This window comes from Crocodylus porosus, unplaced genomic scaffold, assembly GCF_001723895.1.
Source record: "Crocodylus porosus isolate Cpor-Errol unplaced genomic scaffold, CroPor_comp1, whole genome shotgun sequence".
NCBI classification, from domain to species: Eukaryota; Metazoa; Chordata; order Crocodylia; family Crocodylidae; genus Crocodylus; species Crocodylus porosus.
The window spans coordinates 2,126,061-2,140,781 of NW_017728944.1; the positions used below are offsets into that span (position 1 = coordinate 2,126,061).

The 14,721-nt window shown below is 44.5% G+C and overlaps 2 protein-coding genes across 3 annotated transcripts in view; both read right to left on the minus strand.

Annotated features, from left to right (window-relative positions):
- Nucleotides 1-3,986, minus strand: part of LOC109320291 (gasdermin-A3-like) — a 21,735-nt gene extending 17,749 nt beyond the window's left edge. Inside the window, exons 1-4 of one of the 2 annotated variants that reach the window (XM_019550320.1) lie at nt 3,839-3,986; nt 1,914-2,012; nt 924-1,208; nt 315-489 (exon numbers count right to left, since the gene is read on the minus strand). In XM_019550320.1, the coding sequence (XP_019405865.1) occupies nt 315-489; nt 924-1,134 (386 nt within the window). In that variant the 5' untranslated portion in view covers nt 1,135-1,208; nt 1,914-2,012; nt 3,839-3,986. Of the gene's footprint in view, nt 1-314; nt 490-923; nt 1,209-1,913; nt 2,098-3,838 lie in introns of both variants that reach the window. The other variant, XM_019550319.1, reaches the window with a different exon arrangement.
- Nucleotides 3,987-9,552: 5,566 nt separating this feature from the next.
- Nucleotides 9,553-14,435, minus strand: LRRC3C (leucine rich repeat containing 3C). Its single transcript, XM_019550321.1, has one exon. The coding sequence runs from the start codon at nt 13,477-13,479 to the stop codon at nt 12,697-12,699; it is 783 nt and encodes a 260-aa protein (XP_019405866.1). The 5' UTR covers nt 13,480-14,435; the 3' UTR covers nt 9,553-12,696.
- Between the last annotated feature and the right edge of the window lie 286 nt (nt 14,436-14,721).

Consider the following 14,721-nt stretch of genomic DNA (forward strand, 5'->3'; position numbering starts at 1 on the left):
TCAGCATTGGAAATCACTTCAAATGCATCCTTGCTGGAATTGAACTGGCATCAGCTGCTGCACAGAGACCTCTGGTTAACCAAGGAATTTGTTTAGCTGGCCAGTTCCAATGCTGACCTGCCAAGAGAGATTCCTAGAAAGATTCCTCAAAGGATAATCCATATAGCATTCTTCTTCTGGAAAGCTGTCTGTAATGCAGGACCCCCATGATTTGGGAATGGAACAAAATGGCAAGTGTGAGGCTGGGGGAAAGGATATCGAGGCTGTAAAGGGATGCCGCTCCCAGAAGAAGTAAAATAAAAACCAGAACCCACCATGGCACTCTCTTAACCACGTAGGCTTTCCTCACTGATGTCTGAGAGACTGAGTACGAACTGTAGCCTGAGCCACTGATGTCCACTTCTGTGGTCTCTGAGTCAAAGCTAAGGTTTGCTTCTGCTTTGTGCTTGGTGGTCTCATCATACACAAATGGATCATCATATTTCACCTCTTGTGGGAAATAAAGTGCATCAGGTTTAGTTTGCAGCAATTAAACCTATTTGTACTTACTTATATAATATGTATCACATTCTCTTACCAATAGCCCCTGCAGTGCCCTTAGCATACTCAAGATCATGACAGGCAAGTATTCCCACCCAAGACAGTTTACACAGCATGTCCTCTAGACAGATGTCAAACCCAGAGTGAGATTTAAGACACCTCTGTGAGACCCAGTGGTCAAACCATAGTACTGGGAGTCAGGGTCTCCTGAAATCTGACTCTAGTTCTGCCACTGACATCCCCTGGGACCATGTGCATGTCTCTGAGTCACTTAGAGATCTGGAACAAGACAGTGCTATACAGAGGCACAGTTATCGTTTGGCCCCTTTTCCATAATAACTGGTGACCATGCAACAGGCCATTAAAAATACATTCAAGCTAACCTGCCTCCACATTTGTTTCTTTCTCAGCTACATCTTGAAGCTTGTAAGGAGTGGTGAGGTATTTTCTGGGTTGCCAAGGTAGCCTGAACTGTTCTTTCCTGACCACACAGAAGGGTTTGTAATTATTGGCACTAGCCAAACTAGAAACAGCAGTGAATCTCCCATCAGAGTCCAGTTCCTGTATGATCTGCTTGGCCAGTGTCTTGAACATTTTCAGTTACTTGTAACCAAATCTAGTTAAGGACAGGACAGAAGGAAGCTGTTGATGTGTTAACAATGAGCCATCTGTTGGAAGAAAAGAATGGAATATATGAAGTTAGCATAATGATGATGCTTTGCTCTTTTCATTTGTAGAGTACAAAGTACTTCATAAAGAAGGCTCTCATTATGTCTGCATTACAGCCCTCAACTCTGATAAAGCCCCATTGTTCTTGGTGTTATACAGACATATGCTAGTACCTGCATTTAGTAAGTGACATCTGTTTCCTTAAAGGGGTTACAATCAAAATAGGCAAGACCAAAGTTTAGGGGAGCAAACCAAGACAAGGTGACTTGCCCAGTAACATATACAAGTTAAATTTCAGAGCTGGAACTCAATCAAGGCCTCTAATGGCCAGGCCATTACTCTATGGCTTTGCCTCTGCTGCAGACAATGGTGTGACTACAGCAATGCAGCCCTGATAGCCATGTAACCTTGAAGCACAAAGCTCTCTGCAGGTTAGCTGCCCAAGTATTTACACTGGTTTCTGGACCTGTTTCACAGCATGCACTGAGCTTTCTGCTACCACAGCTATGCTATTATTGGTATTTGAGTTGGCTATGTTAAAATTAGCTTGAGTGTGGCTACCTGAGCTGCAGTCATACCTTCAGTTGCAGTGTAGACACTCCCTTACATAAATATTTTCTATAGCCCCTATCACCATAGTATCAAAGTTCAGTGTTTATTTGTGTAAGTAATTATAAATTTTACTAGAATAGTAAAAAAAATACCCAGCTCATAGGAGCGTTGTGAGTCTTATTAATGTTTTCGTTGTAGACGGATGAAAGACACCACCTCAGTGGGATGTGTGAGTAGCATTGTCTCTTCAACTGTCACAGGAGAAGAAAGCAATGAACATTGAGTCAAATGACTGGGAGAAGACTGCTGAGGACTGAAGCACTTGGAAACAGTCTCCTAAGTGTAGAAAGAAGAACCCAACATTCAGAAGAAAAATGAAACCTCAGGAAGAACCCTGCACCGCATTCAGGACTATTAGATATGAATTTCACCTTGGGTAGGTGCAGAAGGGACTGTCACTCAGCAATTGGGCTCTACAGCCACACTTGCCGATACTGAATGAGCTAATGCCTTATTTGGCAGAAATCTGTTGTCTTGCAAGACAGACAGATGCCTATTAATTAATTAATGCTCACAGGGGGAGCTCACAAAAGGAACCAGACCCCACTATTGTGGGTGCCTTCTGCAATGCAGGTAGTTCTTATGGATTTCCTTTTTCTTCATGGACAAAGAAATACCTACATGTAAAATATGAACCACTTCTCTGATGCAAAATGCACACTCCCTCCCAATTAGAACCCAGTAGCCTTAGTTGAAGCACATCACAGAGATTTGGAACCAGGAGTCACTTTCCACTGTTCTTCTCCTTTCTGGCTTTTTGGGGGTAGCAGCAGTTCCTATGAGCTGATTTTTCAACATGGTTGCCTTAGAAAGCCAGGAGCCAGATGGACTTGATGTTACTTACAGTTCCCCCCAGGCCTACGTACCTATGAATCAATGATAAGCCCCTTTTTCAAGTATGCATTTTTAAACTTCTGCCTTTGTGTTTCTCTTTCTGTCCAGAGTCCAGTCCCCACAGTGATTCATACCAAACCACAGGGTTTCTGTGTACTTTCATAGGCTCTCTAGGATACTGGTTGTACCCACAAAACTCACATTTTGATTTCTAGCTCCCTTAACTTTCTCTTGGACATCAGATATTCCTATCCAAATTTAACCAACTACTTCAGTATCACCAGGCCCATGTATTTAGGAATCATGAGACAGGCCCCCAGAAAGTCATGGGACTATCTGACAGATCATTAGATTTTAAATAATTACACATTTGGTTCTTTTTTCTTTGCTTTCTGGTGTCTTGAATCTCTAGAGAGAGCTCAAGTCACACTTTCAAGGTTTTCTTAGCAACCACAAGGAACTAGAAACATATTCTTATTTTAAATAAGTGCTGAAATTTTCATATTATCATTTAATTTCAGGATCTGGGTCCTTAATATAAGCAGCAAAGACCAGTTGGAGGTGTGTCACCAGTCTTTTTCTGTGTAAATTTGGGTTCAGATTGCATTGCATATGCAAAATGTCATGATGTTCAGATTTTTTTGTGTGTCCATCTCACTAAATTATCTCACACAAATAGTGGTATATCTGGCATTTCCTGTTCAGGAGAAATCTAGGACACAAACAAAATAGAAGAGCAAGAGGGACTATAAATGAACACCAAAGTACTTTGTCAAAGACAAATATGGCCCAGAGCTAGAATAGTAAGGGTTGCCCGTTAGGACTGAGGTGCTATGGTAAAGCTGTGTAGGGGAGCCCGGGACTGGAATAGTCAGGGAGAGATGGGCTTGAGATTGAGGGGAATCTGGAGCAGAAATTGCAGGAGGTTGAGGTGGGTCAGGACTGAGAGGCATTAGTAGAGCTGTGAAAGTGGTAGAGCCCAGGGCTGGAATAGTGCGGGAAAGATGAGGGGCACGAGCAGAGCTGTCTGGGCAGCCCAGGGCTGCTGTCATGTTGAGGTGAATTGGCAAAGATGCTTGAGTATCCCTGGATCAAAAGACCAGATGCAGAAAGCAGGAATGAAAAAAGCAACATCTGGCAATAAGTTCCCCAAAACAGATTTAACTGGACTCTCAGGACTCACCTATCTCGTGTCTGGAGAAAATTCCTGTTTCTTTTAACTGTGAGATGATATCCAACTGCAGCAGACCCTATGTTGTATCCCAAACAGAAAACTTCTGCTCTGCCTCTGAAAGCATTATGCTTTGACTTATTTCAAGTTCTGCCTCACAGTGTCCTGTCTAGTTTCCCAACAAAAGGAAGTGAGGTCACTGGACGTGGACTGTCAGTAGAGACTTTCCTCATGTGTCTTACAAATCACCTAAAAGTTCCATCAGAGTTTCCCAATTGGGTAGGGAGTCTTTAAAGGGGGTTTAATGACAAGCTACAAGGATGGAGGTATGGGGGGAAGACAGGAGTTACGAGAAGAATACTGGATGGGAAACCAGGAAGGAGAGCTGGAAAGGACCATTCTTTAATCCAACATCTTTTTACTACCATCACCAGCTGAGCAGATAGGACCCTTTTAGAGGATCTAGAGACTTTTATTTTTGTATTGATGAGCTAATGTAGTTGTTTCAAGGGTTCTTTTTAGCAAAGTCACTTTAAAATCAGTCAAATCTGCCAGCTTTCAAACAGGAGGGGATGAGCTGGTTTTCTAAGCAGCGGTATGCAGCATAGGTATCAACTTTTATTTTTGCTGGGGGGGTGCTAAGAAGCTAGACTCTAAGATGATGCTCCCTCTTCACCCTGCCCCACATGGCTGGAGCCAAGCCAAATTAAGCCAAACCAAGCCCATGGGGGGGGAGGGGGAGGCCAGGGGCAGGTGCAGGGTGCCCATTGCAGGCTCAGGACTCCCTGCCCTGCTGCCTCCCCCTGGGAGCCCTATACCACCATGGGGAAACAGCCCCTGCCTGCCCAGCAACAGCAAGGGGCACAACGTTGCACTGCCACCTCCACTGCTGCCAGATGAGCAGGCGCTGCCTTGCCATGGTGGCACAGGGCTCCCAGGGGCAGGGAAGCATGGCGGGGAGCCCTGAACCCACAATGGGCAGCCCACATCTCCCCCCCCATACAAAAATCTGGGGGGCATGTGCCTCCTATGACCTCCTGCCTAGGGGTGCATGCAGTGGCAAGGAGCTGACCCTGGCCCCGTTCTCTGGACAAGCTGTGCATGGTTCTGCCCCCCACTCCCCCCCGGCTTACCTGGACCGGGCCCTATATACCACCTTGGCTGGGCAGAGCACCCAAGCCCAGCCCCTGCCCTATTCCCTCCCTCGCCACGGGGGCCTCAGCCTGCTTCCCTGCCCATCCCCACCTCATAGACTTACCTGCAGGTAGCTGGGAGAGCTGCTCTCCACCACTGCTTGGACCAGTATTCCTGGCCACGTGCATGTGTGTGCATGCACATGTGCATATGGCACCCCTGGCGTCCTACTCCCTGCAGCATCTTGCAGGCTGAAACTCTACCAGTTGGTTGAGTCAGTTTGCTCTATGAAAGAGACAGTAATTTACTGTGCTGTCAAATACCACTTGTATCTGATGGGACAAATCAGCAGTGAACTAAATTAATCTACTGCACACTAATTGCCACACATGTGTAGATGATGATGCTTTACTGCAGAGCAATTTCACCTGCTGTACAATAAAGCATCTCGTGTAGATATGCCCAGTATGAACTAAGAGAGACTTAATGGGCATGTCTACATGAGATGCTTCAAGGCACATTAGCCTAAATTTAAGGTGCATTAGGGCACGTGTCTACATGTGCATGCCCTTAGTGCACTTTATAAAGGGCGAATTTAGGCTATTCACACCTAAATTTGATACCTAAAAATGCATGTATCAAATTTAGGCGCAAATAGTTAAAGCATATTAATGAACATGCAGATACATTAAAGTGCATTAATGCTGTGTGTGAACTGGCTTGGAATTAACTTTAATCCCAAGGCAGTCCACATACAGCGTTAATGTGCTTTAATGCCTGCACATGTAGACACCTGCCTAAACCCTGGTTAATGCGCATTAAGATAATGCACATTAAATTTAGGCACGCTTAAATGCATGTGTAGACACACCCAACAGGTCTCTTCCACAGAGGCATAGCAGGGCAGCTCTGCACCCTAGGTAGCCCTGGTACACGGGGCAGTGTTGGCTGCTGTGCTTCTGGCTGCAGCCATGTGGCAAGCTGCCATCTGTGGTGCAGCCAGCTGCCAGCTGCAGTGGCAGAAGCTATTTTTCCACCCCCATAAAGTCAGTGCCTGGGGCTGCTACCCTGGTCATTCCCCCCGCAGTTACACTACTGCTCTTTCCAGCTGTACTTCTGCCTTTAAAACTGGTTAGGAATAAAGAGTATCTTCAGGTTTCTTACAGTTCTATTTTAAGCAGTCAGTGGAAAAGTTGAACTATAAGAACACAGATCTATGACTATCTCTTGTCATGGCTCATTCCTCTGCAGATTCTTCTGCAAAATCCCCTCCCTGGAGCTCCTGCAGGGCAGACAGAATTACCAGACTTGTAATCATGCAAAGTATCGGAAACAGTATTTCCCTTACATGATGCAACTGTCCTGCAGCCAATGAACTTCCCTGCAGCCCTGGATCAAGGCAGTGATGTTGTACAACTATATGGTTCAATCAAGCTCTCTGAGCCAAATTTTTAAAGATCTTCAGGTGTCTGAAGGTTCAGATGGGGTTCTAGTGGGAGTTGCAAAGATGCTAAAGTATCTGGTTTCTATTGATTTCCAAAGGATTTTGCAAAATAGTTTTTTGGATTTATGGTTAATGCTTATGAACATATACCAGGGCTAAAGCTGTATGCACAGAGGAACCAATGATGAGTGTCACCACCCTCATTTCTGAAAGGGGAACATGGATGGGTATAAACTTACAGCTGAGTTCAAGGGCAGGCAGTATTCATCAGCACCCATCTTAAAGGGGAACTGCTTACATGCTGTCATTAGTGATGATCACTGCAGAAAAAATGCTGAATGGGTACAAGGCAGAGAGAGAAATGTAACAGAGACATGCTCAGCTAGCTCAGACTATGAGATCAGGGCAGAAATGTGTAGACAGAGTAGCTTCAGAAAGAGTGGTCCCAGTCTGAACTCAATTCTGAGGTCTTATACAATTTGACACATTCCAGTCCCATTAAAAAAAGAAAGGATCCCAGTTCCCTTGCCCTCTAGCCTAGCAGTTGTTCATGAATAACAACATTGCTATGATAATTGTTAGGGCACCAAAACAAAGAACTAAGTAAGTTCACCACTGGGCAGTGCTAACACAAGGGAGATTGCCTCCTGCTATGACCTTGCCTTCCCCTCCACCTCCACAGTATACAATTGATTTGCTCAAGGCACTTAATGGCCAAATACAGTCAGGAGAAATTTAACAAATGCTGTAGATGTGATGGCTCATTGCTGGATTAAAGCAAAAACTTCCCCCTCTGCCCCACCTGCTGCCTTTACAAGACCTGCATATCCAATTTCATGCTTCTCAGTGATCTGAATTGTTCTGAACCTGGGCTCCATCTCCTATTTACAGAAACCTAGCTGCTATGTGTTCATTAATTCAAAGCTAAGGTAGGGTTACACCTCTGTGACTTCGTGGGATCAGGGTATCTTCTTTCTAAAACAGCTTCATCCTCTTAATAGAAAGCAGAATACCAAGCGACATTCCCAAAGAGGAGGGTAGCTAGTGTTCTTGGAAAAGGTAAATGTGCTCCCCTAGCATAAAGTATAGGGATATTTGAGTCATGAGAACCATTCCATAGCCCTGCTTCTGATATTAAAATTGTATTGCTAGCAATGGTGTGTTTGGAAGGTGACAGATGTGTGAAGCCATCAATGTGTAGAGACAGTGTTTTGCAAGGGAGGCTCTGAAACCATCACTATCACTTTCTGCCCTTTGCTCCGGACTGGCTGCCTGAGATAGTCTCTCTCTCTGCTCACACAGAAGCACTTGGCTCCATGCACAGCCCTAGCGCCAACACCAAGTCATAGATTTTAAAGTCAGAAAATTCCATCGAGTCTGACCTCCTGCACAAAGCAGTATATTCATGAAGATGCAAAGTGAAGCAAAGCAGACAATATGCCTCCTCACTCTGGTGGATTAATGAACAGAGAACTATAATTCATGCAGACATGTGGAGACACAAAAAAGGCCAACAAAGAAGCCTTTGCATCGAGACCCACTCCATCAATCTGCATACAAATAAAGCCAGCATGTGGACATTAGGCACCAGGAGACACAGACATGTAGTGCCTATATACATAGTCAGACTCCTTCACATGGACCACGACTATGAACTCAGGCTTGGAAAACATACAGTGCCTTCTGTAGGGGAAATTTGATCAGTTAGTGCATAGCACCCATACACCGAAGGGTGTGCTCATATGCCGAAGAGCACTGATCTCGTCCCTTTTGCTGGGCTCATTCCTAGCTGCAATCAATTAGGCAGAGAACGAGGGAGTGTCGGCAAGATGATTTATTTCTCTGCAGAGGGGTCACTCAGTGCCCAGCAGACAAAGAGCTCCCCCGAACTGAGTTCGGTAGCACCTTTTATACCAACAGGTCATACATATGCAAATATAGGCATACATAGGCGTATATGCGCACATATGTTTGGGAAATTTCCACTCGCCTTGGGTTTTTCCACTTGAGGTCACAAGGTCAATACAAAACAAGCTCTAACTGGTTCAAACCAGTGGTGACCAGCTTTGTGAATCTGCTAGCTGGCCATCTTGCACACACTTTCTCATGCACATTGTTCCTCCACAAAACCCTCATAACAAGCCTTCTCTTACACTTCATATGCTTGTTCTTATTTAGGGCCACTTCCTCTTCTGTTTCCTTCCTGCTGCTCTATTGTTCTGGCTTTTTCAACACTCTGTTTTAATATTTAGCATGTGTATGCCAGTACTTTTTTGGCCTGGTTTTTGAGACAAGTAGCAAAATGTCTCCATTTAGCAGCTAATGAAAAGAATGCTGTGTAGGATGGGTGGCTGCTCTGACAATACCAAGCTAGCAGCTTCCTTATATCCTAGTCAGGGCTACGGCTGCCAATTTTAAATAGGATGCACAAAAGAAGGGCATGTTAAACATGGAGGGATCTTCTGAAGTTGGGCCTCAAGCCCTAAAACCCTGGCAGTGACTGAGAATGCCGCTGTCTGCCTAGTTTAGTATTTTGCCTTATATAGTATCAGTCAGCCCCCAAACTTGCACAATCAGGGCCAGGTCCAAACCCACTGAAGCAGATACAAAGACTGCCTTTGACCATGTGTTTGGCCTAGAGTTAGGAAACGATGGGGAAATACCTTCCCTGAAGTCTACCACTGACAATGAAATAGTGACCTGCCATGTAGAAATCATACAACCGCCTCCTGAAACACTGACAGGTACTTCCTCTATGTCATGTTTAACTTCATGATATCTTGCTGCTACTCCCCTTGGCTGTTTGTTCCAAAATGAATTACCTTAACTGATTAAAATGTGTGCTTTTTTTCTCATTTGAATTTGTCTGCCTCTTACTGTCAGCCATTGGCTCCTCCTATTTCTTTCTCTGCTAAATAAGGAACGTAGTCAGGATCAAACCACGGGCTGCCTGGAGATAGCATCAGCTCAAAACCTTCCTTCTGAGCTAGGACATCCTTTGTGGGGTGGGTACTCTTCTTCAGGGATAATCCCTGTACCATGCCCTGCATCCAGTTTATCAAAATGTCTTGGCATCAATCCTGGGCTCAGGGTTGTGAAGAAACATTTGCTATGCAAATTTCACCCTTTTCACACAAGGGACACCAACTCCAAAGTAAAAGTCAACTTTATTGTCATATAAAGTAAGAATGTAAAAGGCCTATTTAAACACAACACATCATTTGGTCAGATGTTATCAAGACATTCTCCCACTTGGCAAGGATGCCCTGACCTCAGTGTTTTAAACCAGGCAACCCAGCAGATGAGAATTCGTCTGGGATTTTGTAACAGAGCATAGACATGAGGGGAATGTGGAGTGCGTGTGCGTGTGCATGTGCGTGTGGATATGGTGAGGGGAAGGGGTAGAATATGCAGTTCATTCATGTTTAGTTCTCATTTGTCACATGAACAATCTATTTCATTTAATCAGCCACGTTCACACTTCCATGCAGGACAAAGCATCGATCTAAAAAGGAATAATTTGTTCAATGGTCATTGCCGTCAATGTGCAGCCCAGGAGAAGCACACGAGTGCCTTCAGACAGTATCAAAAGATGTTTGTGCGTGGTGCAGGAAACCTGGAAAGGTTTGGAAAGCAGGCACTTCTAAATATATCTGAGCAGCTCTGACTGTATCTGAGCTTGGAGGCGATTTGTGCGTGGAATATCAGCTCTGCTCAGGAGCACCAAGTGACCTTCTGTTGCTTCCTGCCTCTAAATCTCTTCCACATCATTTGAAGATTTGCCATCTCATGCTCTCCCAATATTCAAAGATTGTTGTTGACAGTTCTGGATATTTGATCTCAACAGGTGATTGAAAAAATAAAGAAGGATCTGAACCAAGGCCCCATATCTAAACATCCCAAATGTTGCAAAAATTAATTCATTAGGGTCTGAATCCAGATTTTGCAGCAGAAAGCCTATCTCTAATAGTAGTTATAATAGCAATAAAAGGGTCTAATATACTGTCAGGTTGCTTTCAGAACTACATAAGTGGGGCGGGGAGATATGGGGCTAGATTTAGAGTCTACTGAAATCAGGGCAAAGCCTTACTTCAAGGAGCTGTATTCCATGCCTTTGTTGCATTATGGCAATTTATCTTCAGTTTGTGTAAGATGGATGAACCATGCAAAACAGCTGTATGGCTTTTTCCCCTTGGACCAGCAATAGGTCCAGCTGTTACTTTTAAGATTTTTGTTCTGCATGACTTTCTTTTCTTTAAAGACCAGCTGAATCTGGATTCAAACTTAGCAGCTGACACCCTCCCCTCTCCTCCTCCCATCAAAGGCCAAATCAAAACTTCTGATCCAAATGTGCATATACACATAACCTAAGCCCGGGAGACAGGCCAATTGAGCTCTAAAACATCATGGTTCAGGACCCTCTTTAATCACAAAATGTTATAGCATTGTTTCTCAACACACAAGGAGAGAATATTGTAGCCCAATACTGAAAATGCAGAGAAGAGCTGTTGGTTTTTTTCTTGAGTTAGGAGAGCTTGAGACCACTAGCCAGCAGGGGGCAGAGAGAGAACTTAACGTGGCTTCCTATTTTAACACACTGCATCTGTCCTTCTCCCAACGTGTTGTCACAGTGATAGGTCGACAAACTTGTGAGTCCTAAGGTAAACACGATGACCAAAGTCCTTTCTTCTGGTGGCCATTAAGTGCAGGATGGTGAGGAATACCCCCAGTTCAATGCAAGGTCTTTTGGCCATAACCAATAGACACTGGGGAAGTAAAAGCCACAGATTATGTGTAAGGAGCCGGGAGAATGGCTTGCTATGAGGCAGGCTGACTTGTAAAGGGTTGAACCACAGAAAGCCCTCTCCCAAACCCTACAGTTTTAATCACCGCACAACATTACAATTGGGATGGAGGGGACGTGGTAGGGGGTAAGATTTCAAGCTCAATCTATTCATTTTTCAGGTCTGGCACCCATACCTACATTTTTCAGGTCTGGTATCTCTTTAAAAAAAAGAGATGCTCATATACCATCAGGCATTCCCTCTCTCACTGCATGTGCCAAATCACACACCAGGACAGGGTTTAATCAAGTACCTGTACCTGCTGTGTGCATCTCCTGCCCATGACTGCATCCAAGCCTCAAAATGGGACTCTTCTGGCCTGCAGACAGGGGAAAAATCTCATGAGGGCAAGTTCCCTTGGGCAATTTTCAGTGTGGCTGCTATGGCTAAGCTAGCTGTGAGAATGGCTTTTCACATGGCATTTTGACAATATCTAGTTCCAGTCGGTGAAAGTATAATAAACATTCCAGAACACTGAAGAGTTAATTTCTGCTTTGCTTCTACAAGAAAGGTTAGGGTGAAGGGGAGGGGGAGCATTTTAGGGGTAGGGAAAGGTTTTTATTTTATCCTAACAGACTCAGCCATCTCGAAGAACAGAATCCCTTTCTTCTTTGCATCTCTCCTAAGGCCAAAGCTTTGGAGAAGCTGAACAAACTCTGCTTCCATTGAACTTACTGGCTCTTAGAAGGAAAAAGGAAACAATGTTTAAGTACAGTTTGAATTCATGACCCTGATGGAGATTAGCCCATACCACTCCCCTGCAATTGAGATCTGCCTTAAACCTGATACACAGCATTCCTCAAAGCCAAGAGGAGTGTACAGTTCAGCTAAAATACTATTCTCCAATTTTCAAGTATTCTGCAATATCACAGGGTTTTCCCAGGGTTGCTGGAAACATCCCTTGCTGACAGCAAAGGAAGAAGCCAGAGAGTAGCTGAAACATTGATTTTCTAAAAATGCCCTGATAGATTTCTGTAAAGTAAATAAAACACTTTTTAAATGAAGTTTAACAGCTGAAAGGGGACTAGTTCGAGTAATTACTGAATGTTTGAGGAGAACACTCCATGTTTCTTTTGTTTTCCCTCTGTAAATCAGCACAATAAACAGATGCTCAAATCCCTCCTGTATCCACTTGTTACTTGCTAATTGTTCAGTATTGGAGCCATTTTGGCTCTTGTCCTGCAAAATCCTGGAAAAAAAAAAACAAGCCACTTTTGCTCCCATTTTGTTTTGAGCAGGCATGGGCTAGGCTGGGTCTCCTGAAGCCATCTGTTATTTTCCAGAGATAAAAAAATTATTATTATTATTATTGTTGTTGATTATGTTTAATAACACTGCATGTCCCTGGAGCTGAGAGAAAGCCCATTAAATGCAGTGGCAGTCTGTCCATGGATTCATCTGGGTACCTCAGTTTGGTGGGATGTGGCAAAGAGGGACAGTTTAGTTAGTCACACCACTGTGCTGATGGTGGAAGACTCTTCTGACTTCCTCTGCTTACTAGGCAAGGACTTTAAGTACTCAAGGTGACGTCGGGCATCTTCCTGGTTCTGCCGGACATAGTACACCAAGTATGAGATCACCATGGCGAACCAGCCGAACATGGTGACCAGCATGGCTATGTCTGTGGTCCTTTTGTAAACACTGCAGAAGTCCATATCTGTGATCAGCTGCAGGAATGGTTTGCCAACATGCTCCTCCTGGGCAGAGGAATCACATACAATGCCCCCTGAGGAGCCAGCCATCAGGTCTACTTTCCCAATCAGTTCCTGGAGCTTACAGTCACACAGCCAAGGGTTGCTGGAGAGATTGACCTTGGCCTTCAGGTTGCTAAAGATGTCCTTGTTGACTGACACCAGCTTGTTTGAGGACAAGTCCAAGGAATGCAAGTTCTCCAGCAGGCCCCTGAAAGCCCCAATCTCCATCCTGGTAATGGCATTGTGGGACAGATCCAATTCCAGCAAGAATGGCAAGTTCCGAAAGGCATCATGGGGGAGGAAAGTGATGTGATTGAAGTCCAGGAAGAGCTTTCTGGTGTCATTGGGGATGTCTTTAGGGATCTCCACCAGCTGAGCGTTGCTACAGCGAATGGTTTTGTAGCCATTTTCTTCTGCATGGTAGCAACCCTTTGGGAAAGTGGTAGCTGAATGGAAGCAAAAAGCAATCAGAACAAAGCTCTGGAGGAGCACCCACATAGTAACTGAGTGGTGGAGAAACCAGTCTGCTAGAGGCATGTTGATCTATCTGCATAATCATGCAGCCCCTTGCTCAGCAGCCATTGACCTCTGTCAGGTAGCCTTGGAGCTGGCTACTGGATTCATCGCATCTGAGTAAGAGAAAACAAGGGGAAAAAGGTCAAACAAGTTCATCAGAGAGACAAAGGTGGGAGTGGGGAGGGGGCAAAAGAGCCAGAAGATCTGGGGTCTTCTTCTAGTTTTATTGGCTGGACATTAACTCTTGAACCCACACCTCTTGGGAAAAACCATCTAATACCACCAAGGACATGTACATATCTTGTAGTGTTCTAAGGCTCTTCCTTTTTCCCAGTGATCTCACTGCAGAAACTGAACTCCCATTTCCACTACGCCACCGCTGGATGATGGTTTCTAATGTGGAGATTTTGCCTTGAGGCTTGAGCTGTGTCATCACTCCAGTCATCAAAAAAGCAGCCCTTGAATATAGTGCAGGGCAATGACAGTTCAAACCAAGCTCTGTGGTTACCATTCCCAAGCATTTCACCCAACTAACACCACCACTTGACACCTTGCCTGTCTAGATCCCAAAGAAATTCACAAACGGGGATGGTTGGTGAAGAAAAGCCTTGTCCAAGATCTTGCTATTTTACTCATTTGTATTACCATGCTGCCTGGACATCCCCAACATGGACAGGGAATCTATAATCATCTGCACTGTACAAGCAAACTAAAAAAAAGACAGTCCCTGTCCCAGAAAAACAAACAAGGCTGAGACTAGAAGCCAAGGTTTGTTTGCCCTCTGAATCCTATGTTGTAGCCACCGGACAAAGTTAGATCTCTGGTTCAATTGTTAGGAAATTGGTGATGACGGACTAACCACCCTGAGGACAGCGAAGCAGTTTAAAAGAGCCAGGACCATTTGCTTTCCAGGAAGGTCAGCATTCCACTCTGTTTCTAGCAAATGTTCTAGTTTCAACAAGAAGACAGGTACTTGGCCTCACATTTTCATTGTGTTGATGATATGAGCTCTAATGCCCTGGCATGCCCCCTCCTGGGTCCTTGGCTCCTGCATGTAAGGCACAGGTGTCAGTTTACAGCTTTCCCTGTGCTCCTTGTGGTTGTACTATACCTATGCACAAAGAACTCTTCAGTGCTTCCACTGAAAGTAATGGCAAGACTTTCACTCCATATCTGCATAGAAGAATAGACACCTTTTCTCGACAAACTGCCTGTGCTACAAAAATGTATGAAACTTTGATTCTATGAAGCCATTGTTAAAGG

What these genes read in the sequence shown, in the direction of transcription:
- LRRC3C (XM_019550321.1), bottom strand. Translation starts at nt 13,479, where the DNA reads ATGCCTCTAGCAGACTGGTTTCTCCACCACTCAGTTACTATGTGGGTG.